Source organism: Convolutriloba macropyga, chromosome 2 (genome assembly GCF_964194025.1).
Source record: "Convolutriloba macropyga chromosome 2, txConMacr16.3, whole genome shotgun sequence".
Classification (NCBI taxonomy): domain Eukaryota; kingdom Metazoa; phylum Xenacoelomorpha; order Acoela; family Convolutidae; genus Convolutriloba; species Convolutriloba macropyga.
Window position 1 is genome coordinate 71,674,643 of NC_134469.1, and position 27,502 is coordinate 71,702,144.

General features: G+C 35.9%; 1 protein-coding gene across 1 annotated transcript in view; it reads right to left on the minus strand.

Moving 5' to 3' along the window:
• Positions 1–27,502, minus strand: part of LOC142334676 (mitogen-activated protein kinase kinase kinase kinase 5-like) — a 255,273-nt gene that overhangs the window by 57,205 nt on the left and 170,566 nt on the right. Inside the window, exons 16-17 of the mRNA XM_075382898.1 lie at positions 20,983–21,077; positions 102–205 (exon numbers count right to left, since the gene is read on the minus strand). Of these exons, the coding sequence (XP_075239013.1) occupies positions 102–205; positions 20,983–21,077 (199 nt within the window). The remainder of the gene's footprint in view (positions 1–101; positions 206–20,982; positions 21,078–27,502) is intronic.

Genomic DNA, 27,502 nt, shown 5'->3' on the forward strand with positions numbered 1-27,502 from the left:
CATGGCTGTTTGTTGAATTGTATGTATGAATTAGTACAAAAAATGTAGACATTGTATGACGAGACAAATGAAAAGAGTTAACAGACAATATGATTGCATACTTTTCTTCCACGTCATAGCACAAGTAGGGGTAGTCTGTCTTGTCCGTAATAAGCAAACTCATCACTGACAGAGGGCGATCGAACGCATCCTCCAGTCTAATGCACTAAAACATTCACAGACGCGTGTTTAAAACAAGGGCAAAAAGCGGAGAAAAATTCTACCTAATTAGATCAGAAACTTGGTGTGGATCTCAGAAGAATTTAACTGACTTTAAATTAGCAGATGAATTACGCAAATCTATTTCAACAGACAGAGGATTTTTTTAAAGTTCATCAACGCAACAGACAGCTTGCACTATTTCAAATTAAAATTTGGTCGCGCATATAAGAACGAAACTACTAGTTTAAATACCAATCAGATTTTCTCTCAAAACCTTCCCTCAATTTTTTTGCTGCCTAATTGTTCCGCTTTATTTGCAGGTGCAGAGTAATGAGCATTCCCAATCCCCTCCACACTAAACCCCCGATAACTTAATATAGAGTAACAGTTAAAACTGATGGCCCCGGAATATCGCAAATTAAGGACGCAGCAGGCAGATTGCCAAAAAATAGGCACCATTGCCCTCCTTGACGCCGACAATACAACTCAAAATATGCATGCAGAAAAAACAGATCCCTGTGAGATTGCTAAACATAGCTGCTAAATAGAAGTGCGGGACGTCGAATATAGATAGCAAGTACCATATGAGTTAGTTGATAAAGTGCATAAATGCAATTATGCATAAAACAATCCACGTTATTGTAATTACTAAATCGGTAAAAATTCAAATCGCTTGTTTAAATTTACTCGCAAACTACACTAGTAACAGATTTCATTGGGTAATTTAGACATTGCGTTCAGAGTAGTCTCTAGAGATCTAGTTATTGTTCCAACATTTTCGTTTCAAAATGGGGGAATATATATGCGAGGACGGCTTTTTGTCATTGGCCAAATGTTCACTTTTTGTTTACGCATCGCACAGAAAAATGAAAAACACCATTTTGCAGCCCACAGGATCCAGTTTTGATTTACATAAAAAACATAGCCGTCAAATAGCCGCCGTTGACGCGCTTGATGCACATTGGGATAGAAACAGAAAAAGAAAAGAAGAGATAGAAAGTGACCTAAATTTTAACTATTTTGATTTCAACCATTTTTGAACGAAAAAATGGATTTTTTTTCTAAAATTTCGTTCAAAAACTTTTCAGTCTCTCTCTTGTCTGCAGATTGAACACTAATTGAAGGGCCAATCGAACAGATTTTTTTAAAACAGAGGAGCTCAGGCAATTCAGTTCTCAATTTCTAGTGTTGTTTTCCAGTTCGTTCTTCATAAGTGTATATAAAATTGTCCGGGTAACAAAACCAAGAAAAGTGGAACAATGAATTGGACACTTTGTTTGCAGGTACAGCCTCTTTTCAATGTAGGTATTTGTGATTCATATCGAAAACTGCAAAGATACAATTCTAGGAAACTAATGCACAGCATGAGTAAAACATACAGTATAACTGAGTCGAATACCTGCCATTTCAAACAAAAAAAATATACAGCCTTACACGTCGCAATACAGCTGAAAAACAACAGACACTGCTTAAATCAAATTGTATAACGATACACTTGCCTCCACGATTTGTATGTATTAGCCTGACTCATATATGCAATATCAGATGTGCAAAAGAAACAATGTAATCTGCCTTTGACTCAACATGGTGCACACTATTTTCATTTTATCTCTGTCTTGTGCAATAAAATATTGCAAACTTCCATTGAACTTATAAATTTTGCTGTTTGTTCGTTTCTCGGCAATTTTTTTTTGTGGAGGCAATTCCATCAATATCAAAGTTTGAGGGCTAAATTTTCCTTAATTGCTGACACAAAATCTATGCAATCTATAAAAAGTTTTCTAATTTGCGATTTTTTTGTTCAGGAATAGAATTTGTCCCGTCCAGTAAATTAAACTTCCTCATCTTTTATTCGTCTTTTATTGGTCTTTGTTGACCGTATTCATCTTTCATTATATTTGAACTAGTTATTGCCTTACACGGCTCACTACAGCTAAAAACAACAGAAACTGCTAATAACAAATTCTATAACGATCAATTTGCCTCAACGATTTGTATGTATTAGCCGACTCAAATATTCAATTAGGTATAAGCAAAAGAGAGCTATGTAATCTGCCTTTTTATGTTGGACACCATTTTGATTTTGTCAGTCCTGTGCAAAAATATCTTGCAGATTTTCATTGAACTTTTAATTTTTGATGTTTGTTCGTTTCTTTGCAACTTCGTCCCAGTACAGCTAAAAACAACAGAAACTGCTAATATCAATATGAATAACGATAATTTTGCCTCCATGTGTATTAGCCTGGCTGAAATATGCAATTTGAGATATGCAAAAAATAACTATCTAATCTGCCTTTGAATCAACATGTTGCACACTATTTTCATTTTTTCACTGTCCTGAGCAAAATTATCTTGCAGACTTTCATTGAAATTGTAATTTTTGAATTTTGTTCGTTCCTTTTTTAGTGGACGCTCTTGCATCAATTATCAATGCCATTGTTTGGGGGCTAAATTTTCCTTTATTGCGGACACAAGATCTATGTATTCTATGTAAAGTTTTCTAAATTAAAATTTCTTGTTCCAGAATAGCATTTGTCCCATCCAGTAAAATGACCGAATTCATCCTTTACAAACTAAATTAGTAATAGCCTTACACGTCTCAATACAGCTAAAAACAATAGGCACTGCTAAAATCAAATTGTAAACCGATACAATGGCCGCCACGATTAGTATGTATTAGCCCGACTCATATATGCACATTGAGATATGCAAAAGAGAACATTTTAATCTGCCGTTGACTCAACACATTGCAGATTATTTTGATTTTGCCACTGTCTTGTGCAATAAAATCTTGGAGATTTTCATTGAATTCATATTTTCTGATGTTTGTTCGTTCCTTTATTAGTGGAGGCTCTTGCATCAATACCTTTGTTTGAGGGCTAAGCTTTCCTTTATTGTTGACACAAGGTCTATGTAGTCTATGTAAAGTTATTTAAATTAAGTTTTTTTTTGTTTGAGAATAGCATTTGCCCAGTGCAGTAAAATGACTGTATTCATCTTTTATTGACCGTAACCCTGCAATAATTGCCATTTTCTTTTCGGACCTGGGTGCGCATGTACACTGCAACACTTCGAAAGATTTTGATCTCTGGCTAGTTGTAGGATAATACTATTTATTTGTTAACGTTTCAAAGTTTTGAACAAGAATTCCATTTTTCTCACTCGCAATTGTTACCATTGCTCATTACCTAATGAAATTACTCACGGGCACCAAATGATTGACTACGGAACAGTCCATTTCTGCCGGTTTTTGGAAAAGCCCATTATAAAAATCTGCTTTAGAATAACTTACATTTCTGCGATCATCAACATGATTAGACAGAAAAGCATTTACAGGATCCTCTACCAAATGCTCTACCAAATGCTCCACCAAAAGCTCTAACCTGCAAATACGAGGGCGACATTCTGGTCTTCTGTACCTCCGAGCTTCCCAAAAATTACTAACGACCCTTCAGAGGGAAACCCGAAAAATTGCGAGAGGGACGGGAAAACAGCAACATTTGGATGTGGAAGCAGAATGGTGAACAGTTTGAACGTAGTCTGACTACAAACTCATTAGTTAAACAAGCTGGAAATTGTTTACAAATTGAGCCTTTTATTATTTTTCGATTTGAACGCTTGGAAATTTTTCAATCAGCCATGGACGCAGCACATTATGTCAATTCAACAACATCTCATTTTCTTATACCAAAACATGATTTGCTTAATCCACCGAATCGAATTTTTGTATATCAACAGGGTAATGCATCTCCACAAGCCAGTCGAGTTACAAAATATATTCTACGGGAGAACGACATTCCAGTGACCGGCATATAGTGCAGATCAAAACCCTATTAAAAAAGTCTGGGCCTGGATTTTAAAAAAAAGTCTCACCTATCACTGCACCGTAAAAGTGACTCGTCTGATTTACTGAAGACTATAGCTGAATTTTTATTTTTAACTAAACTCCCCTCCTTGGTAGGATGATAACGGAGAGCATGAGTAGAACATATAATCTAAAAATGAATCCAACACCTGCCATTTTAAACAAAAAACTAAACATATCCAGCAGATTGCCGGAAAATAGCCGCCGTTGATTCCCATAACTCTATTGGGATTGAAAGAATAGAAAATATCAACAAAAATTGATTTTTGTATAAAAACATTTTTAAGTGCGATTTATTTTGATGTCATTTCGTAATTGAACATACTCCTGTCTCTCAGTGAGAAGCTACAGGGACTAGTATCAATACCAATAAGCATTATAGATAGTAACCAGAACTTATAAGAAAAGTTAAAGTACCGGGCATCTAAAAATGGGCTTTATGGGTTTATCTCGTTTTATCTCTGACTTTGATTTTTTTTAAACTGGCTCTCTTCATTTTGAATTGCTTTGCTGAGCAGCTGCTGTTTAAAAGGACTTTGAGCAGAATGGCAGAAGAGTAAAACTAGCCTAGAGAAGTCAAAAAGATTTCACGCAAAATGTCGAAAAAGCTGCAAAATGGGTAAAGCGAAAAAAAAACGACGAAATAAAAAAATAGGAGCGCTATAATAGCCGGCTGAGAAAATGAGGGCGGTTTTTAATTATGCAAGCCTTTACGTCGCAATACAGCAAAGAAACAACAGAAACAGCAACCAAAATTCAATTGTATAACGATACAGTTGCCTCAAAGGTTTGTTACTATTAGACCGAATCCCATTTGGCATTTAAGATATGCAAAAGCGAACATTGTAAAATGCCCTTGACTCAATAAGTTGTACACTTTCAAATTTGTCACTGCTTTCTTGTGCAAAATATTCTCGCAGACTTTTAAAGAACTCAATAATTTTGAGTTGTCTGTTCGCTGTTTGTCTGTTCGTTACTTGGCATTTTTTTGAGAGGATGTACTTCCATCCATACCAATTTTTTGAGGCTAAAATTTCTTTTATTGCGACTTAAACCTGTTTATCTGAAAATAAGATTTCTAATCTAACACTTATTTCACCTTTTATCGGCCGTAACAGCGTAATAAATGCCATTTTTCTCTTGCTGTCGGACCACGGTGCGCAAATTTTTTATTAGTTGGTAATATTTTAGATGTAAATGGAATGTCTACCTTTGCAGATTTCTGAATGAATTTAATCACCGTTCCATGCTCGGCTATTAGTCATTTTCTTTCAGTTTTAGGTAAAGTTTGCATAAAAATCTGTATGAAAAAAACTTTTAAACTTTAAGGCAGCTATCATTATGATTGCAGTAAATTACAGAATTTACAGGATTTTTCACAATTCTGGATAAAAACAATTTAATTTTTGTTGCAGAATCTGTTATAGGAAAAAACTGCAAGGCAGGTGAACGCTCGAAAAACGAGACTTCGCTTGTTTTGTGCAGAATTTATGATGCTTTGGCTCCTGAAATCACTTTTGAAGAATTATAACAACGTTTAAAAAAAACGGAGCACATTTTGGAGGATCATCAAGGGACGTACAGATGGGATCGGGCGCCAGCGTGCAGTTGAGCTCGGCCCTCTAGAGTTACGAAGCCCAACAAGACGATGCCAAATACCGCAAAGTACACAAGCAAATAGAAAGGATAGCTAGCAGATTGCAAGAAAACAGCCCCATTAGCTGTGTAGATCTGAAGTCTAAAAACAGTAAAAAGACATACCAAAAATTACTCTTTTCACTAAAGGATGAGATGTTAATTTTGATAAAAAAAAACTGTACAATTTTTTGCTGCCTCTATTAGCTGCTATAAAATAGCCTTCATTTAGAGCGACACATTCACTTGACCTTATCTCTTTGAATTCAAGTAATGAAAAGTGAATTTCAAAGTGAGGAAGTCAATTTTTAGAGTGAAGTAAATCACGTGAGACCAAAAACTTAATCAGGCAAACGGAAAGAAATCTCCACAAGGAGTCAAAAATGACTTCACAGACGCTTAGTTTAGTTGAAATTGCATGAACGAATAAAAAAAGCAGATTTGAAGTGAATCTGACGTCAGTTGGTCGAATAAAAAAGGTTTATCGAAATAAAAAAAAAACCAAGAGAAGGCCAATAATGGCACCAGCTATCAATGTGCGGCTATTAAAAAAATGGACTTGTCACTTTATTTCAACTTTGTTTGGAGTGGAGTATTTCTTTCCCGTAAAATTGCAAAAAAACAAACAGCTTCCACAAGCTGGAAAAAATACGAATTTGGGTTTTCATTTTCGTTTTGGGAGCTAGGAAGTTTTTGAATTAACCATAGACGCAGCCCATTTAATTTAACGTTACCCAATTTCCTAATACCAAGTGCTAATTTAGGTAAACCACCTAATAGAATTTGGTTATATCAACAAGATAACGCATCTCCACATAAAACTCAAGCTACAAAATCTTTTCTGGGGCACTATTTTCCACTTTTGGAGTGGCGGGCAAAAAGTCCTGATTTAAACCCTATTGAAAATGTCCGTGCCCGGATCAGAAAGAAGTTGACAGCTCACACTCAACAACGCCTCAATTTGCTGACTTAAAAATTCATGACATATCGATCTCCTTTCTCAAAAGATATGCCCAACGCAGCCTTGAGTATACCTCAAGGACATCGAATATCCATGAGATAAAGTGATATGGACTATAGATAGAACTTGTTTATATGGATTATAGATAGAATTTGGTTATATCAACAAAATAAAGCATCTCCACATAAAACTCAAGTTACAAAATCTTTTCTTGGGCATTATTTTCCACTTTTGGAAAGCCGGGCAAAAAGTCCTGATTTAAACCCTATTGAAAAGGTCCGTGCCCGGATCAGAAAGAAGTTGGCAGCTCACACTCAACAACGCCTCAAGTTGCCGCATCAAAAATTCATGACATATCGATCTCCTTTTTCAAAACATATGCCCAACGCAGCCTTGAGTATACCTCAAGGACATCGAATATCCATGAGATAAAGTGATATGGACTATAGATAGAACTTGTTTATATGGATTATAGATAGAATTTGGTTATATCAACAAAATAAAGCATCTCCACATAAAACTCGAGTTACAAAATCTTTTCTTGGGCACTATTTTCCACTTTTTTGAAAGCCGGGCATAAAGTCCTGATTTAATCCCTATTGAAAATGTCCGTGCCCGGATCAGAAAGAAGTTGGCAGCTCACACTCAACAACGCCTCAAGTTGCTGCTTCGAAAATTCATGACATATGGATCTCCTTTCTCGAAAGATATGCCCAACGCAGCTTTGAGTATTCCTCAAGGACATCGAATATCCATGATATAAGGTGATCTGGACTATAAATAACATATTTTTCCATTTTTTATGTTTGTTTAAGTTACATTATGTTTGTTTAAGTTAAACTAGCAATACATTAGAAGTGCATGAGTATCAAAGGTCGAGAAGCCACTGTACAGAATGAAAAAATTAAGTATATGTGTGTGAATAGAAAGAAAGAATCGTGTTTTTGGCTTTGCTGAGTTGCATGTTTAAGCAGCACTAAAATTTGTTGTGCAGATAACGAGCGTAAACATGGTGCAACAGCTAAATTCAAAACGCCTGTGCAACGTTAGGCTGCATAAAATAAGAACCTTAAAACTTGATGATTAGGCGCTTAAACATCGTGATATAGCACTCAAATTAAAATAAAAATATAGAAATATAAGATAAAGGTTAGAGAAAATTAAAGAAGGGAGCAAGAGGGAAACACAGTAGTGTTTGAAAAACAACAAAAAACAGCCATTTTCGGCACCGACTCGGGACTCGAACCCACACCCTTCGACTACGCTACCAATGCGTGTTGCATTTGTCTATTACTATTTCTGAATCACAAAATTTTGGTCAATGGCTTTAATGGATTGCCTGCCTTGGTAAGCTTAATGAGCGCAAAACATAAGCAGATTAGGAGCCAAAGTATGACAAACGAGAAAGATTGGAAAGAAAGAAAAAAAACGAAAACAAACAGAATAAAAGGAACGAAAGACACAGAAAACCAATTTCTAAAAATTGTGCTCCACGAATTTCAGCGTCTTTTTCCATCTTTAATTAGACTCGAACCTCTGTTCCTCAGTTGACAGTTATTGGTCTTATCCTGTCCACTAACGATGCCTATTGCTTACGCCTCGTGACCTTTCTGATGAGCAAACTTTTGTTAAGTGGCTATTTGGCTCGCTTGTTTTTGCTATTCGGCATGCTTTATGCGTGCAAAAAATGATCAAATTAGGAGCTTAAAAAGGGCATTACAGCTCGTCTCAAAACGCATGCATTACGCTAGGCTGCATGTTTAAAGACCGTTAAAACATGAGAGAATTGGAGCCTAAATATGGTAACATGGATCAGCCATGGACGCAGCAAATTATGTTAATTCAACGTTATCTGATTTCCTTATACCAAAATCTGATTTGCTGAATCCACCTAATCGAATTTTAGTATATGAACAAGATAATGCATCTTCAAATGCCAGTTGAGGTACAACCTATATTCTACGGGAGCACGACATTCCTCTTTGAGTGACCGGTATATAATGCAGATCGAAATCCTATTGAAAAAGTCTGGACCTGGGTTAGAATGAAAATTGAAAATGGCAGCTCATCCACCAACGACGCTTCAAGATGCTGCTTTAAAAATTGATTATATATGGATCTCTTTTCAAGAAACTCTTCGACAATCTAATAACATCATATCACATTTCACTGCACCGTGAAAGTGTCTCTTGTCTGATTTACTGAACACTATGGCAGAAATTTTATTTTTAACAAAAACTTCTTTCCTTATTGTTTTTGGTTTTAATATCACAGACTTAAGAACGGTGACTCTTGCCAAATGATCGCTTTTCAAAATTTTATTTGACCCTATGCTTGTTTCATAATAGTCTGCGTGAGGTACTGAAGTAGTTTCTGTCATATTTTTAGAAAGAATGAGTGAATAAAGAAAGAAAGGAAGATATAAATAACGAATAAAAGGAAAGAAATGAAGAACGGCAGATAAAGACAACTAAATCGCAAATTTTTCACACCAGTAGAATATGCATCCTTTTCCGCCTCTACTCGGTCTTGAATCCATGCCCCTCGTATACTTTCCCTCCTCTACTCGGGCTTGAAACCATGTCCCTCGTTTCAGTTATAGGTCTAATCCCTTGCGCTACCGATACCTGTATATCAACAGGGTAATGCATCTCCACATGCCAGTCGAGTTACAAAATATATTCTACGGGAGAATGACATTCCACTTTGTGCAGATCGTGCATATAGTGCAGATCAAAACCCTATTAAAAAAGTCTGGGCCTGGATTTTAAAAGTCTCACCTATCACTGCACCGTAAAAGTGTCTCGCCTGATTTACTGAAGACTATGGCTGAAACTTTATTTTTAACAAAAACTTCCCTCCTTGATAGGATGCTATCTTTCCTCGTGAAGCATATGTGCAATTGTAACCAATGTCCTGCATGAATTGTTTCGACAAAACACGTTGTCCTGCTAAGCTTCAGGCATTTTGATGAAGAATTTCTTCTCTGGAATCAAACACTTCTCGTTCTTTCTTCATAAATGGACATGGCAGTATTGCTTTGGGGTTTGTTTTGATATATTCAATTCAGTAGGAAGATTCATATAACATCCCAGAAAAACACAAAGAAATTAGATGTTAGGGAACTTTGCTTGCTGTTACAGCTTCCTTTGAACCTAGCCATGTAATTCATATCAAAACTGCAAAAAAACCTTTCCAGAATAATAACGGAGAGCATGAGTAGAACATATGACCGAAAAAGAAACAACCTAACGTCGGGCAAATTGTAGTTTTAAATCAAACATTGTAGGTTTAAATCTAATATAACAACATACCCAGCAGATTGCTGGAAAATAGCCGCCGTTGATTCCCATAACTCCATTGGGATTAAAAGAAAAGAAAATAACAAAAATTCATCTTTGTATAAAAACATTTTCAAGTGCAACTTATTTTGATGCCATTTTGTAATTGAACAAACTCCTGTCTCTCATTTAGAGGCTACAGGGTCTAGTATCAAAACCAATAAGCATTATAGATAGTAACCAGAACTTATAAGAAAAGTTAAAGTACCGGGCATCTAAAAATGGGCTTTATGGGTTTATCTCGTTTTATCTCTGACTTTGATTTTTTTTAAACTGGCTCTCTTCATTTTGAATTGCTTTGCTGAGCAGCTGCTGTTTAAAAGGACTTTGAGCAGAATGGCAGAAGAGTAAAACTAGCCTAGAGAAGTCAAAAAGATTTCACGCAAAATGTCGAAAAAGCTGCAAAATGGGTAAAGCGAAAAAAAAACGACGAAATAAAAAAATAGGAGCGCTATAATAGCCGGCTGAGAAAATGAGGGCGGTTTTTAATTATGCAAGCCTTTACGTCGCAATACAGCAAAGAAACAACAGAAACAGCAACCAAAATTCAATTGTATAACGATACAGTTGCCTCAAAGGTTTGTTACTATTAGACCGAATCCCATTTGGCATTTAAGATATGCAAAAGCGAACATTGTAAAATGCCCTTGACTCAATATGTTGTACACTTTCAATTTTGTCACTGCTTTCTTGTGCAAGATATTCTCGCAGACTTTTAAAGAACTCAATAATTTTGAGTTGTCTGTTCGCTGTTTTTCTGTTCGTTACTTGGCATTTTTTTGAGAGGATGAACTTCCATCCATACCAATTTTTTGAGGATAAAATTTCTTTTATTGCGACTTAAACCTGTTAATCTGAAAATAAGATTTCTAATCTAACACTTATTTCACCTTTTATCGGCCGTAACAGCGTAACAAAAGCCATTTTTCTCTTGCTGTCGGACCACGGTTCTCTTGCTGTCGGACCACGCTAATTTTTTATTAGTTGGTAATATTTTAGATGTAAATGGAATGGCTACCTTTGCAGATTTCTGAATGAATTTAATCACCGTTACATGCTCGGCTATTAGTCATTTTCTTTCAGTTTTAGGTAAAGTTTGCATAAAAATATGCATGAAAAAAACTTTTAAACTTTAAGGCAGCTATCATTATGATTGCAGTAAATTACAAGATTTACAGGATTTTTTTACAATTCTGGATAAAAACAATTTAATTTTTGTTGCAGAATCTGTTATAGGACAAAAACTGCACGGCAGGTGAACGCTCGAAAAACGAGACTTCGCTTGTTTTGTGCAGAGAATTTATGATGCTTTGGCTCCTGAAATCACTTCTGAAGAATTATAACGTTTAAAAAAATCGGTTCACATTTTGGAGGATCATCAAGGGACGTACAGTACAGATGGGATCGGGCGCCAGCGTGAAGTTGAGCTTGGCCCTCTAGAGTTACAACGCCCAACAAGACGATGCCAAATACAGCAAGGTACACAAGCAAATAGAAAGGATAGCTAGCAGATTGCAAGAAAACAGCCCCAGTAGCTATGTAGATCTGCAGTCTAAAAACAGTAAAAAGACAAACCAAAAAATTACTCTTTTCACTAAAGGATGAGATGTTATTTTGGATAAAAAAAACTGTATAATTTTTTGCTGCCTCTATTAGCTGCTATCAAATAGCCTTCATTTAGAGCGACACATTCACTTGACCTTATCTCTTTGAATTCAAGTAATGAAAAGTGAATTTCAAAGTGAGGAAGTCAATTTTTAGAGTGAAGTAAATCACGTGAGACCAAAAACTTAATCAGGCAAACGAAAAGAAATCTCCACAAGGAGTCAAAAATGACTTCACAGACGCTTAGTTTTGTTGAAATTGCATGAACGAATAAAAAAAAGCAGATTTGAAGTGAATCTGACGTCATTTGGTCGAATAAAAAAGGTTGATCGAAATAAAAAACCAAGAGAAGGCCAATAATGGCCCCAGCTATCAATGTGCGGCTATTAAAAAAATGGACTTGTCACTTTATCTCAACTTTGTTTGGAGTGGAGTATTTCTTTCCCATGAAATTTTAGTAAAAATGCAAAAAAAATCCAAAAACGGCTTCCACAAGCTGGAAAAAATACGAAATTGGGTTTTCAATTTCGTTTTGGGAGCTAGGAAGTGTTTGAATTAACCATAGACGCAGCCCATTTAATTTAACGTTACCCAATTTTCTAATACCAAGTGCTAATTTAGTTAAACCACCTAATAGAATTTGGTTATATCAACAAGATAGCGCATCTCCACATAAAACTCAAGTTACAAAATCTTTTCTAGGGCACTATTTTCCACTTTTGGAGGGCCGGGCAAAAGGTCCTGATTTAAACCCTATTGAAAAAGTCCGTGCCCGGATCAGAAAGAAGTTGGCAGCTCACACTCAACAACGCCTCAAGTTGCTGCATCAAAAATTTATGACATATCGATCTCCTTTTTCAAATTATATGCCCAAAGCAGCCTTGAGTATACCTCAAGGACATCGGATATCCATGAGATAAGGTGATATGGACTATAGATAGAACTTGGTTATATGGATTATAGATAGAATTTGGTTATATCAACAAAATAACGCATCTCCACATAAAACTCGAGTTACAAAATCTTTTCTTGGGCACTATTTTCCACTTTTGGAAAGCCGGGCATAAAGTCCTGATTTAATCACTATTGAAAATGTCCGTGCCCGGATCAGAAAGAAGTTGGCAGCTCACACTCAACAACGCCTCAAGCTGCCGCTTCAAAATTCATGACATATGGATCTCCTTTCTCGAAAGATATGCCCAACGCAGCTTTGAGTATTCCTCAAGGATATCGAATATCCATGAGATAAGGTGATATGGACTATAGATAACATATTTTTCCATTTTTTATGTTTGTTTAAGTTAATTTAAACTTTGAAATTTTTCTCTTTTCGAACGTTCTCTTGCGTTGCAACTTCATGTGACTGACTGTAGAAACTATTTTCGTTAATTTTTAAAACTAGCAATACATTAGAAGTGCATGAGTATCAGAGGTCGAGAAGCCACTGTACAGAATGAAAAAATTAAGTATATATGTGTGTGTGAATAGAATGAAAGAATCGTGTTTTTGGCTTTGCTGAGTTGCATGTTTAAGCAGCACTAAAATTTTTTGTGCAGATAACGAGCGTAAACATGGTGCAACAGCTAAATTCAAAACGCCTGTGCAACGTTAGGCTGCATAAAATAAGAACCTTAAAACTTGATGATTAGGCGCTTAAACATCGTGATATAGCACTCAAATTAAAATAAAAATATAGAAATATAAGATAAAGGTTAGCGAAAATTAAAGAAGGGAGCAAGAGGGAAACACGGTAGTGTTTGAAAAACAACAAAAAACAGCCATTTTCGGCACCGACTCGGGACTCGAACCCACACCCCTCGACTACGCTACCAATGCGTGTTGCATTTCTCTATTTCTATTTCTGAATCACAAAGTTTTGGTCAATGGCTTTAATGGATTGCCTGCTTTGGCAAGCTTAATGAGCGCAAAACATAAGCAAATTAGGAGCCAAAGTATGACAAACGAGAAAGATTGGAAAGAAAAAAACGGAAACAAACAGAATAAAAGGAACGAAAGACACAGAAAACCAATTCCTAAAAATTGTGCTCCACGAATTTAAGCGTCTTTTTCCATCTTTAATTAGACTCGAACCTCTGCCCCTCAGTTGACAGTTATTGGTCATATCCTGACCACTAACGATGCCTATTGCTTACGCCTCGTGACCTTTCTGATGAGCAAACTTTTGTAAAGTGGCTATTTGGCTCGCTTGTTTTTGCTATTCGGCATGCTTTATACGTGCAAAAAATGATCAAATTAGGAGCTTAAAAAGGGCAATACAGCTCGCATTACGCTAGGCTGCATGTTTAAAGACCGTTAAAACATGAGAGGATTGGAGCCTAAAGATGGTACCAAGGATCAGCCAAGGACGCAGCAAATTATGTTAATTCAACGATATCTGATTTTCTTATACCAAGATCTGATTTGCTGAATCCACCTAATCGAATTTTGGTATATGAACAAGATAATGCATCTTCAAATGCCAGTCGAGGTACAACCTATATTCTACGGGAGCACGACATTCCTCTTTGAGTGACCGGTATATAATGCAGATCCAAACCCTATTAAAAAATTCTGGGCCTGGATTAAAATGAAAATGGCAGCTCATCCACCAACGACGCTTCAAGATGCTGCTTTAAAAATTGATTATATATGGATCTCTTTTCAAGAAACTCTTCGACAATCTAATAACATCATATCACATTTCACTGCACCGTGAAAGTGTCTCTTGTCTGATTTACTGAACACTATGGCAGAAATTTTATTTTTAACAAAAAACTTCTTTCCTTATTGTTTTTGGTTTTAATATCACAGACATAAGAACGGTGACTCTTGCCAAATGATCGCTTTTCAAAATTTTATTTGACCCTATGCTTGTTTCATAATAGTCTGCGTGAGGTAATGAAGTAGTTTCAGTCATATTTTTAGAAAGAATGAGTGACTAAAGAAAGAAAGGAAGATATAAATAACGAATAAAAGGAACGAAATGAAGAACGGCAGATAAAGACAACTAAATCGCAAATTTTTCACACCAGTAGAATATGCATCCTTTTCCGCCTCTACTCCGTCTTGAATCCATGCCCCTCGTATACTTTCCCTCCTCTACTCGGGCTTGAAACCATGTCCCTCGTCTCAGTTATAGGTCTAATCCCTTGCGCTACCGATTCCTGTATATCAACAGGGTAATGCATCTCCACTTGCCACTCGAGTTACAAAATATATTCTACGGGAGAACGACATTCCACTTTGAGTGACCGGCATATAGTGCAGATCAAAACCCTATTAAAAAAGTCTGGGCCTGGATTTAAAAAAAGTCTCACCTATCACTGCACCGTAAAAGTGTCTCGCCTGATTTACTGAAGACTATGGCTGAAATTTTATTTTTAACAAAAACTTCCCTCCTTGATAGGATGCTATCTTTCCGCGCGAAGCATATGTGCAATTGTAACCAATGTCCTGCATGTGTTGTTTCGACAAAACACGTTGTCCTGCTACGCTTCAGGCATTTTGATGAAGAATTTCTTCTCTGGAATCAAACACTTCCCGTTCGTTCTTCATAAATGGACATAACAGTATTGCTCTGGGGTTTGTTTTGATATATTCAACTCAGTAGGAAGATTCATATAACGTCCCAGAAAAACACAAAGAAATTAGATGTTAGGGAACTTTGCTTGCTGTTACAGCTTCCTTTGAACCATGTAATTCATATCAAAACTACAAAAAAAACATTTCCAGAATAATAACGGAGAGCATGAGTAGAACATATGACCTAAAAAAATACAACCTAACGTCGGGCAAATTGTAGTTTTAAATCAAACATTGTAGGTTTAAATCGAATATAACAACATACCCAGCAGATTGCCGGAAAATAGCCGCCGTTGATTCCCATAACTCCATTGGGATTGAAAGAAAAGAAAATATCAACAAAAAGTGATATTTGTATAAAAACATTTTCAAGTGCGATTTATTTTGATGTCATTTTGCAATTGAACAAACTCCTGTCTCTCAGTGAGAGGCTACAGGGTCTAGTATCAAAACCAATAAGCATTATAGATAGTAACTAGAACTTATAAGAAAAGTTCAAGTACCGGGCATCTAAAAATGGGCTTTATGGGTTTATCTCGTTTTATCTCTGACTTCGATTTTTTTTATACTGACTCTCTTCATTTTGAATTGCTTTGCTGAGCAGCTGCTGTTTAAAAGGACTTTGAGCAAAATGGCAGAAGAGTAAAACTAGCCTAGAGAAGTCAAAAAGATTTCACGCAAAATGTCGAAAAAGCTGCAAAATGGGTAAAGCGAAAAAAGTTCGACGAAATAAAAAAATAGGAAGGCTATAATAGCCGGCTGAGAAAATGAGGGCGGCTTTTAATTAAGCAAGCCTTTACGTCGCAATACAGCAAAGAAACAACAGAAACAGCAACCAAAATTCAATTGTATAACGATACAGTTGCCTCAAAGGTTTGTTACTATTAGACCGAATCCCATTTGGCGTTTAAGATATGCAAAAGCGAACATTGTAAAATGCCCTTGACTCAATATGTTGTACACTTTCAATTTTGTTACTGCTTTCTTGTGCAAAATATTCTCGCAGACTTTTGAAGATCTCAATAATTTTGAGTTGTCTGTTCGCTGTTTGTCTGTTCGTTACTTGGAATTTTTTTGAGAGGATGAACTTCCATCCATACCAATTTTTTGAGGCTAAAGTTTCTTTTATTGCGACTCAAACCTGTTAATCTGAAAATAAGATTTCTAAGTTAACACTTATTTCACCTTTTATCGGCCGTAACAGCGTAAAAAAAGCCATTTTTCTCTTGCTGTCGGACCACGGTGCGCAAATTTTTTATTAGTTGGTAATATTTTAGATGTAAATGGAATGGCTACCTTTGCAGATTTCTGAATGAATTTAATCACCGTTACATGCTCGGTTATTAGTCATTTTCTTTCAGTTTTAGGTAAAGTTTGCATAAAAATCTGTATGAAAAAAACTTTTAAACTTTAAGGCAGCTATCATTATGATTGCAGTAAATTACAGGATTTACAGGATTTTTTACAATTCAGGATAAAAACAATTTAATTTTTGTTGCAGAATCTGTTATAGGACAAAAACTGCAAGGCAGGTGAACGCTCGAAAAACGAGACTTCGCTTGTTTTGTGCAGAGAACTTATGATGCTTTGGCTCCTGAAATCACTTCTGAAGAATTATAACAACGTTTAAAAAAATCGGTTCACATTTTGGAGGATCATCAAGGGACGTACAGATGGGATCAGGCGCCAGCGTGAAGTTGAGCTTGGCCCTCTAGAGTTACAAAGCCCAACAAGACGATGCCAAATACCGCAAGGTACACAAGCAAATAGAAAGGATCGCTAGCAGATGGCAAGAAAACAGCCCCATTAGCTGTGTAGATCTGCAGTCTAAAAACAGTAGAAAGACATACCAAAAATTACTCTTTTCAATAAAGGATGAGATGTTATTCTTGATAAAAAACTGTATAATTTTTTCCTGCCTCTATTAGCTGCTATAAAATAGCCTTCATTTAAAGCGACACACTCACTTGACCTTATCTTCTTGAATTCAAGTAACGAAAACTGAATTTCAAAGTGAGGAGGTCATTTTTTAGAGTGAAGTAAATCACGTGAGACTAAAAACTTAATCAGGCAAATGATAAGAAATCTCCACAAGGAGTCAAAAATGACTTCACAGACGCAGTTTATTTGAAATTGCATGAACGAATAAAAGAAGTAGATTTGAAGTGAATCTGACGTCATTTAGTCGAATAAAAAATGTTGATGAAATAAAAAACCATGAGAAGGCCAATAATGGCCCCAGCTATCAATGTGCGGCTGTTAAAAAAATGGACTTGTCACTTTATCTCAACTTTGTTTGGAGTGGAGTATTTCTTTCACATGAAATTGCAAAAAAACCCAAAAACGGCTTCCACAAGCTGGAAAAAATACAAATTTGGGTTTTCATTTTCGTTTTGGGAGCTTGGAAGTTTTTGAATTAACCATAGACGCAGCCCATTTAATTTAACGTTACCCAATTTTCTAATACCAAGTGCTAATTTAGTTAAACCACCTAATAGAATTTGGTTATATCAACAAGATAGCGCATCTCCACATAAAACTCAAGTTACAAAATCTTTTCTAGGGCACTATTTTCCACTTTTGGAGGGCCGGGCAAAAGGTCCTGATTTAAACCCTATTGAAAAAGTCCGTGCCCGGATCAGAAAGAAGTTGGCAGCTCACTCAACAACGCCTCAAGTTGCTGCATCAAAAATTCATGACATATCGATCTCCTTTTTCAAAACATATGCCCAACGCAGCCTTGAGTATACCTCAAGGACATCGAATATCCATGAGATAAAGTGATATGGACTATAGATAGAACTTGTTTATATGGATTATAGATAGAATTTGGTTATATCAACAAAATAAAGCATCTCCACATAAAACTCGAGTTACAAAATCTTTTCTTGGGCACTATTTTCCACTTTTTTGAAAGCCGGGCATAAAGTCCTGATTTAATCCCTATTGAAAATGTCCGTGCCCGGATCAGAAAGAAGTTGGCAGCTCACACTCAACAACGCCTCAAGTTGCTGCTTCGAAAATTCATGACATATGGATCTCCTTTCTCGAAAGATATGCCCAACGCAGCTTTGAGTATTCCTCAAGGACATCGAATATCCATGATATAAGGTGATCTGGACTATAAATAACATATTTTTCCATTTTTTAAATTTGTTTGTTAATTTGAACTTTGAATTTTTTTCTCTTTTCGAACGTTCTCTTGCGTTGCAACTTCATGTGACTGACTGTAGAAACTATTTTCGCTAATTTTTAAAACTAGCAATACATTAGAAGTGCATGAGTATCAAAGGTCAAGAGGCCACTGTACAGAATGAAAAAATCATGTATATATGTGTGTGAATAGAATGAAAGAATCGTGTTTTTGGCTTTGCTGAGTTGCATGTTTAAGCAGCACTAAAATTTGTTGTGCAGATAACGAGCGTAAATATGGTGCAACCGCGAAAATGAAACCGCCTGTGCTACGTTAGGCTGCATAAAATAAGAACCTTAAAACTTGATGATTAGGCGCTTAAACATAGTGATATAGCACTCAAATTAAAATAAAAATATAGAAATATAAGATAAAGGTTAGAGAAAATTAAAGAAGAAGGGAGCAAGACGGAAACACGGTAGTGTTTGAAAAACAACAAAAAACAGCTATTTTCGGCACCGACTCGGGACTCGAACCCACACCCTTCGACTACGCTACCAATGCGTGTTGCATTTGTCTATTTCTATTTCTGAATCACAAAATTTTGGTCAATGGCTTTAATGGATTCCCTAAAGATGGTACGATGGATCAGCCATGGACGCAGCAAATTATGTTAATTCAACGTTATCTGATTTTCTTATACCAAAATCTGATTTGCTGAATCCACCTAATCGAATTTTGGCATATGAACAAGAAAATGCATCTTCAAATGCCAGTCGAGGTACAACCTATATTCTACGGGAGCACGACATTCCTCTTTGAGTCACCGGTATATAATGCAGATCGAAACCCTATTAAAAAATTCTGGGCCTGGATTAAAATGAAAATGGCAGCTCATCCACCAACGACGCTTCAAGATGCAGCTTTAAAAATTGATTATATATGGATCTCTTTTCAAGAAACTCTTCGACAATCTAATAACATCATATCACATTTCACTGCACCGTGAAAGTGTCTCTTGTCTGATTTACTGAACACTATGGCAGAAATTTTATTTTTAACAAAAACTTCTTTCCTTATTGTTTTTGGTTTTAATATCACAGACATAAGAACGGTGACTCTTGCCAAATGATCGCTTTTCAAAATTTTATTTGACCCTATGCTTGTTTCATAATAGTCTGCGTGAGGTAATGAAGTAGTTTCAGTCATATTTTTAGAAAGAATGAGTGACTAAAGAAAGAAAGGAAGATATAAATAACGAATAAAAGGAACGAAATGAAGAACGGCAGATAAAGACAACTAAATTGCAAATTTTTCACACCAGTAGAATATGCATCCTTTTCCGCCTCTACTCCGTCTTGAATCCATGCCCCTCGTATACTTTCCCTCCTCTACTCGGGCTTGAAACCATGTCCCTCGTTTCAGTTATAGGTCTAATCCCTTGCGCTATCGATTCTCCGTAAAAGTGTCTCGCCTGATTTACTGAAGACTATGGCTGAAATTATATTTTTAACAAAAACTTCCCTCCTTGATAGGATGCTATCTTTCCGCGCGAAGCATATGTGCAATTGTAACCAATGTCCTGCATGTGTTGTTTCGACAAAACACGTTGTCCTGCTAAGCTTCAGGCATTTTGATGAAGAATTTCTTCTCTGGAATCAAACACTTCCCGTTCGTTCTTCATAAATGGACATAACAGTATTGCTCTGGGGTTTGTTTTGATATATTCAACTCAGTAGGAAGATTCATATAACATCCCAGAAAAACACAAAGAAATTAGATGTTAGGGAACTTTGCTTGCTGTTACAGCTTCCTTTGAGCATAGCCATGTAATTCATATCAAAACTGCAAAAAAGCCTTTCCAGAATAATAACGGAGAGCATGAGTAGAACATATGACCAAAAAATACAACCTAACGTCGGGCAAAATGTAGTTTTAAATCAAACATTGTAGGTTTAAATCTAATATAACAACATACCCAGCAGATTGCCGGAAAATAGCCGCCGTTGATTCCCATAACTCCATTGGGATTGAAAGAAAAGAAAATAACAACAAAAATTGATCTTTGTATAAAAAACATTATCAAGGGCAACTTATTTTGATGCCATTTTGTAATTGAACAAACTCCTGTCTCTCATTGAGAGGCTACAGGGTCTAGTATCAAAACCAATAAGCATTATAGATAGTAACCAGAACTTATAAGAAAAGTTAAAGTACCGGGCATCTAAAAATGGGCTTTATGGGTTTATCTCGTTTTATAACTTTCAAGGTAACTTTTTTAAGAGTAGACTTCGATAAACTTTGACCAATCTAGGGCGAAAACATTTCGAACGACATAAACGGTTAACGAGGAACAAACTAAAAGGGGGTCTTTAGATTATATTCTGCTGATCCAGACAGATGAATACAATATTGCCAAAGGTTCCTTTATATTTGGGCAAAGATACTTGAATGCAAGCTAATAGTAGATCACTGGAGATCTACTGAATGAATTTTAGCAGTAAAATTACATTATGCAATTAATGATTCGGCTATTAAGAGCCAACTATGATCGAGTTTCAGGTGCTTCAATTGCGAATGCCAACGAAGGCAATGAGCTTTACAATATTCTGTACAAAACGTGGCAAAGAAAGATTAATCATACTGCAATTGGACTAACATGCAGTTCCTTGAACTTGCTCTCGTACCATTGGAACAGAATGAACCTGTCGACCTGTTGTGTGCACATGAAGTAGGTATCGTTGAACGTCTTGGCTAAACAGAAAAATACAAAAATGTTCTAAATAAATTGAGGGAAGGAAATATCCTGCCCGTAGGGATTGCACAGGTTCACATGGAGAGTAACTCCCTAGTGCTGAATAACAATACACCAATGTTATTTTTTATTTAATATGATTCCCATAACACATTTCTATGAAACCGATTGGGATTGCACGAACAAAAAGGACGAAAAACTGATTTTTGTACTTACATATTTTTGCGTTGTTCTTATAAGTCTCAATTAAATATTTAATGCTTATTGGTATTGGGATCGATTCTGTTTTGGCCCCCAGCTTAGTGAGCTTACATTTTTACGCCCCCAGGCGCACGTGCTATTTTTTTACATAGCAATGTGCTATATAAAACAACATGAATTTTGGAACCGGGGGGGGGGGGCGTACGTAAAAAACACAGTGGGGGGGGGACAACAGAATAGATCCTGGTATTGATACAGCAGAATGTCTGAAGTACGAATTATTTGGATGTCATTCAGAAGTGAAGACATTCTACTGTTTCAATACCAATAAGCATTAAATAGGTAAAGAAGTGTAAACAACAAGTAAAGAAGTGAAAAAGAATTCAAGCAAAAAGTTCAACAAGCTGTGAATAACAGATTAGCGGAACAAATTTTCAATCGATGAAATAAAAAACATAGCAGGACAAGTCCTGACGTACAATTCAAAGAATTTCCAATGACTAAACAGAAATACTAGACCAGCAATTGACTATGAGTGAATTGAGGAAACCATTTTTAAAAAATCAGATCAAAAAATAAGAAAAAAAAACAGAAAATCAATGTCAAAATGCCACATGTGAACAAAAAAACCACTAGCGAGAAATGAAAATTCAATTCAAACAAAAAAACTAGGCCTAAAATGAGCTGTGAATGGATTGGGAAAATCATTTAAAAAATCCAATCCAAAAAATCGAAAAAACAGTAAAAATCAGAGTGCAATTGCCGCATGTGAACAAAAAACCACTACCGAGAAACCGAATTTTTGTTCAAACACCATTTTCTCACTACTTTTAAATTAGAGCGAAAAAATTCACGCCGCAAAACCACTCGCTTTTTCGCTTCATTTCCTGTTTCGGCGTGACCAAAATCACTACTCCAATTTGACTTCAAAGATCATGAAAAAGTGTGAACAGATCTTAAAACAAAGACAGCGCCCCAATACAATTCAAATTCTTTGAATTGTAAAAAAAAATTCAGCGCCCCAATACACTTAAAATTCTTTGAATTGTAAAAACATAGCAGGACAAGTCCTGACGCACAATTCAAAGAATTTTCATTGACTGAACAGAAAAACTAGACCACGAATGGACTATCAGTGAATTGAGGAAACCATTTTATAAAAATCAGATCAAAAAATAAGAAAAAACAGAAAATCAATGTCAAAATGCCGCATGTGAACAAAAAAAACCACTAGCGAGAAATGAAAATTCTATTAAAACAAAAAAACTAGGCCTAGAATGAGCTGTGAATGAATAGGGAAAACCATTTGGAAAAAAATCCGATCCAAAAAATCGAAAAAACAGTAAAAATCAGAGTGAAATTGCCGCATGTGAACAAAAAACCACTACCGAGAAACCGAATTTTTGTTCAAACACCATTTTCTCACTCTACTTTTAAATTAGAGCGAAAAAATTCACGCCGCAAAACCACTCGCTTTTTCGCTTCATTTCCTGTTTCGGCGTGACCAAAATCACTACTCCAATTTGACTTCAAAGATCATGAAAATGTGTGAACAGATCTTGAAAAAAAAAAACAGCGCCCCAATACAATTCAAATTCTTTGAATTGTAAAAAAAAGACAGCGCCCCAATACACTTAAAATTCTTTGAATTGTTAAAACATAGAAGGGACAAGTCCTGACGTACAATTCAAAGAATTTTCATTGACTGAACAGAAAAACTAGACCACGAATGGACTATCAGTGAATTGAGGAAACCATTTTATAAAAATCAGATCAAAAAATAAGAAAAAACAGAAAATCAATGTCAAAACGCCGCATGTGAACAAAACAAACCACTAGCGAGAAATGAAAATTCTATTAAAACAAAAAAACTAGCCCTAGAATGAGCTGTGAATGAATAGGGAAAACCATTTAGAAAAAAATCCGATCCAAAAAATCGAAAAAACAGTAAAAATCAAAGTGAAATTGCCGCATGTGAACAAAAAACACTACCGAGAAACCGAATTTTTGTTCCAACACCATTTTCTCATTCTACTTTAAAATTAGAGCGAAAAAATTCACGCCGCAAAACCACTCGCTTATTCGCTTCATTTCCTGTTTCGGCGTGACCAAAATCACTACTCCAATTTGACTTCAAAGATCATGAAAATGTGTGAACAGATCTTAAAAAAAAGACAGCGCCCCAATACAATTCAAATTCTTTGAATTGTAAAAAAAAGACAGCGCCCCAATACACTTAAAATTCTTCGAATTGTAAAAACATAGAAGGACAAGTCCTGACGTACAATTCAAAGAATTTTCATTGACTGAACAGAAAAACTAGACCACGAATGGACTATCAGTGAATTGAGGAAACCATTTTATAAAAATCAGATCAAAAAATAAGAAAAAACAGAAAATCAATGTCAAAATGCCGCATGTGAACAAAAAAAACCACTAGCGAGAAATGAAAATTCTATTAAAACAAAAAACTAGGCCTAGAATGAGCTGTGAATGAATAGGGAAAACCATTTGGAAAAAAATCCGATCCAAAAAATCGAAAAAACAGTAAAAATCAGAGTGAAATTGCCGCATGTGAACAAAAAACCACTACCGAGAAACCGAATTTTTGTTCAAACACCATTTTCTCACTCTACTTTTAAATTAGAGCGAAAAAATTCACGCCGCAAAACCACTCGCTTTTTCGCTTCATTTCCTGTTTCGGCGTGACCAAAATCACTACTCCAATTTGACTTCAAAGATCATGAAAATGTGTGAACAGATCTTGAAAAAAAAAACAGCGCCCCAATACAATTCAAATTCTTTGAATTGTAAAAAAAAGACAGCGCCCCAATACACTTAAAATTCTTTGAATTGTTAAAACATAGAAGGACAAGTCCTGACGTACAATTCAAAGAATTTTCATTGACTGAACAGAAAAACTAGACCACGAATGGACTATCAGTGAATTGAGGAAACCATTTTATAAAAATCAGATCAAAAAATAAGAAAAAACAGAAAATCAATGTCAAAACGCCGCATGTGAACAAAACAAACCACTAGCGAGAAATGAAAATTCTATTAAAACAAAAAAACTAGCCCTAGAATGAGCTGTGAATGAATAGGGAAAACCATTTAGAAAAAAATCCGATCCAAAAAATCGAAAAAACAGTAAAAATCAAAGTGAAATTGCCGCATGTGAACAAAAAACACTACCGAGAAACCGAATTTTTGTTCCAACACCATTTTCTCATTCTACTTTAAAATTAGAGCGAAAAAATTCACGCCGCAAAACCACTCGCTTATTCGCTTCATTTCCTGTTTCGGCGTGACCAAAATCACTACTCCAATTTGACTTCAAAGATCATGAAAATGTGTGAACAGATCTTAAAAAAAAGACAGCGCCCCAATACAATTCAAATTCTTTGAATTGTAAAAAAAAGACAGCGCCCCAATACACTTAAAATTCTTCGAATTGTAAAAACATAGAAGGACAAGTCCTGACGTACAATTCAAAGAATTTTCATTGACTGAACAGAAAAACTAGACCACGAATGGACTATCAGTGAATTGAGGAAACCATTTTATAAAAATCAGATCAAAAAATAAGAAAAAACAGAAAATCAATGTCAAAATGCCGCATGTGAACAAAACAAACCACTAGCGAGAAATGAAAATTCTATTAAAACAAAAAAACGAGGCCTAGAATGAGCTGTGAATGAATAGGGAAAACCATTTGGAAAAAAATCCGATCCAAAAAATAGAAAAAACAGTAAAAATCAGAGTGAAATTGCCGCATGTGAACAAAAAACCACTACCGAGAAACCGAATTTTTGTTCAAACACCATTTTCTCACTCTACTTTTAAATTAGAGCGAAAAAATTCACGCCGCAAAACCACTCGCTTATTCGCTTCATTTCCTGTTTCGGCGTGACCAAAATCACTACTCCAATTTGACTTCAAAGATCATGAAAATGTGTGAACAGATCTTAAAAAAAAGACAGCGCCCCAATACAATTCAAATTCTTTGAATTGTAAAAAAAAGACAGCGCCCCAATACGCTTAAAATTCTTCGAATTATAAAAACATAGAAGGACAAGTCCTGACGTACAATTCAAAGAATTTTCATTGACTGAACAGAAAAACTAGACCACGAATGGACTATCAGTGAATTGAGGAAACCATTTTATAAAAATCAGATCAAAAAATAAGAAAAAACAGAAAATCAATGTCAAAATGCCGCATGTGAACAAAACAAACCACTAGCGAGAAATGAAAATTCTATTAAAATAAAAAAACGAGGCCTAGAATGAGCTGTGAATGAATAGGGAAAACCATTTGGAAAAAAATCCGATCCAAAAAATCGAAAAAACAGTAAAAATCAGAGTGAAATTGCCGCATGTGAACAAAAAACCACTACCGAGAAACCGAATTTTTGTTCAAACACCATTTTCTCACTCTACTTTTAAATTAGAGCGAAAAAATTCACGCCGCAAAACCACTCGCTTTTTCGCTTCATTTCCTGTTTCGGCGTGACCAAAATCACTACTCCAATTTGACTTCAAAGATCATGAAAATGTGTGAACACATCTTGAAAAAAAACAGCGCCCCAATACAATTCAAATTCTTTGAATTGTAAAAAAAAGACAGCGCCCCAATACACTTAAAATTCTTTGAATTGTAAAAACATAGAAGGACAACTGGGGGTGCACTGCATCAGGGAGATCTTTGGCTCAACGAAGCTCTTACGGCCAGAACGATGTGCAGTGGTGTGGATGGGGGTGTGACGCACGGGCTGGTGGTTCTTCAATTTCTAACAAACGCCCTTCATACCATAAAAAAAGTCTCCAAAACAGTTTCTATGAATCGCATATTCGGTGACTAGTGAGCTAAAAAGGCTCTTTGAGAACCTAATGCCCACTGGGAGCTACCTCTCCATCCCATTTCTGAGGACGAAAATTCAAATGGGTCACACAGTAAATCGGTCAAGCGAAAAACTGCATAAAAAAGACCAACAGCATTAATATAATTGCTACAAACTTCGTCTTAGAGCAATAAACAATTTTCCTAAAAACGCATATTAATTTATTTATGATAAAACATTTGTAGTATAAAACAACGTTAAGAAAGGTAATGGATGATGAAACCACGTCAGAACAGCAGCTGAAATACGGCACAACAAAAGATTTGAGGAAACAGAGACAGAGAGAGAGAGAGAGACAGAAAGTGCGAGAAAGAGAGAGGGAGAGAGAGCGTGAGAGAGATAAAACGTGAACGAGAAAGATAAGAACCGGCGGCTGGATGTTGGGGGGATGTGAGGGGCGGGCTTGGGAGAGTTGGGCGTTCTTCAATTTCTAAGAAACGCCCTTCACACTATAAGCATGAATCTCCGAAACAGCTTCTGAATTGCATATTTGAACACTATTGAGCTGAAAGGCTCTATGAGAAATTAATGCCCGCTGCGCGCTACCTCTCTATCCCGTTTCTGAGTACGAAAAATCAAATGATTCAGACAGAAAATCAGTCAAGCAAAAAATCGCATAAAAAGACCAACAGGATTAATATAATTGCTACCAACTTTGTTTTAGAGCAATTAACAATGATTTCCTAAAAAGTGCTTAAAGTGCTTCATGATAAAACAATTCTACTACAATTCAGCGTTAATGAGGGCAATGGATGATGACATCACGCCATATAACAGCAGCTGATTTGCCGTACAGCAAAAAAGTCGAGGAAAGAGAGGAGAGAGAGAGAGAGAGAGAGAGAGAGAGAGAGAGAGAGAGGTAGAGCGTGAGGGAGTTAAAACGTTAACGAGAAAAATAAGGAAAGAAACTCCAACCGACAGAGTGAGAGAGAGAGAGAGAGAGAGATCTAGAAATAATTTCCATGATGGGATTCTAGTTTTTTAGTTTTTCATAGGTTCTTTATCTTTGTTAGCAATTAAATCATAGATTAAAATAAACCTGAAAACTTAGAAACGTAAAGAAGAATTTAAAAGGGACCTCCTCCAAAGTTTTATATTAAGCTGCGGCATAGTTTCTGTGTTAATGGAATGGTTGTCAATATTTTAAAGACTCGAGTTTTATCAATTTTTTTTATAAAATATATTTTTTTGGGAAAGTTTATCGATCTTCATGTGCCAGTGGTCATACGATAGAACTCCAGAGACCAAAAAGAATTGAACTTTTTTTCGTGAAATCTGGAAAAAAGTCAAATTTAAAAAAAAAGATTCCAGATGTCACAA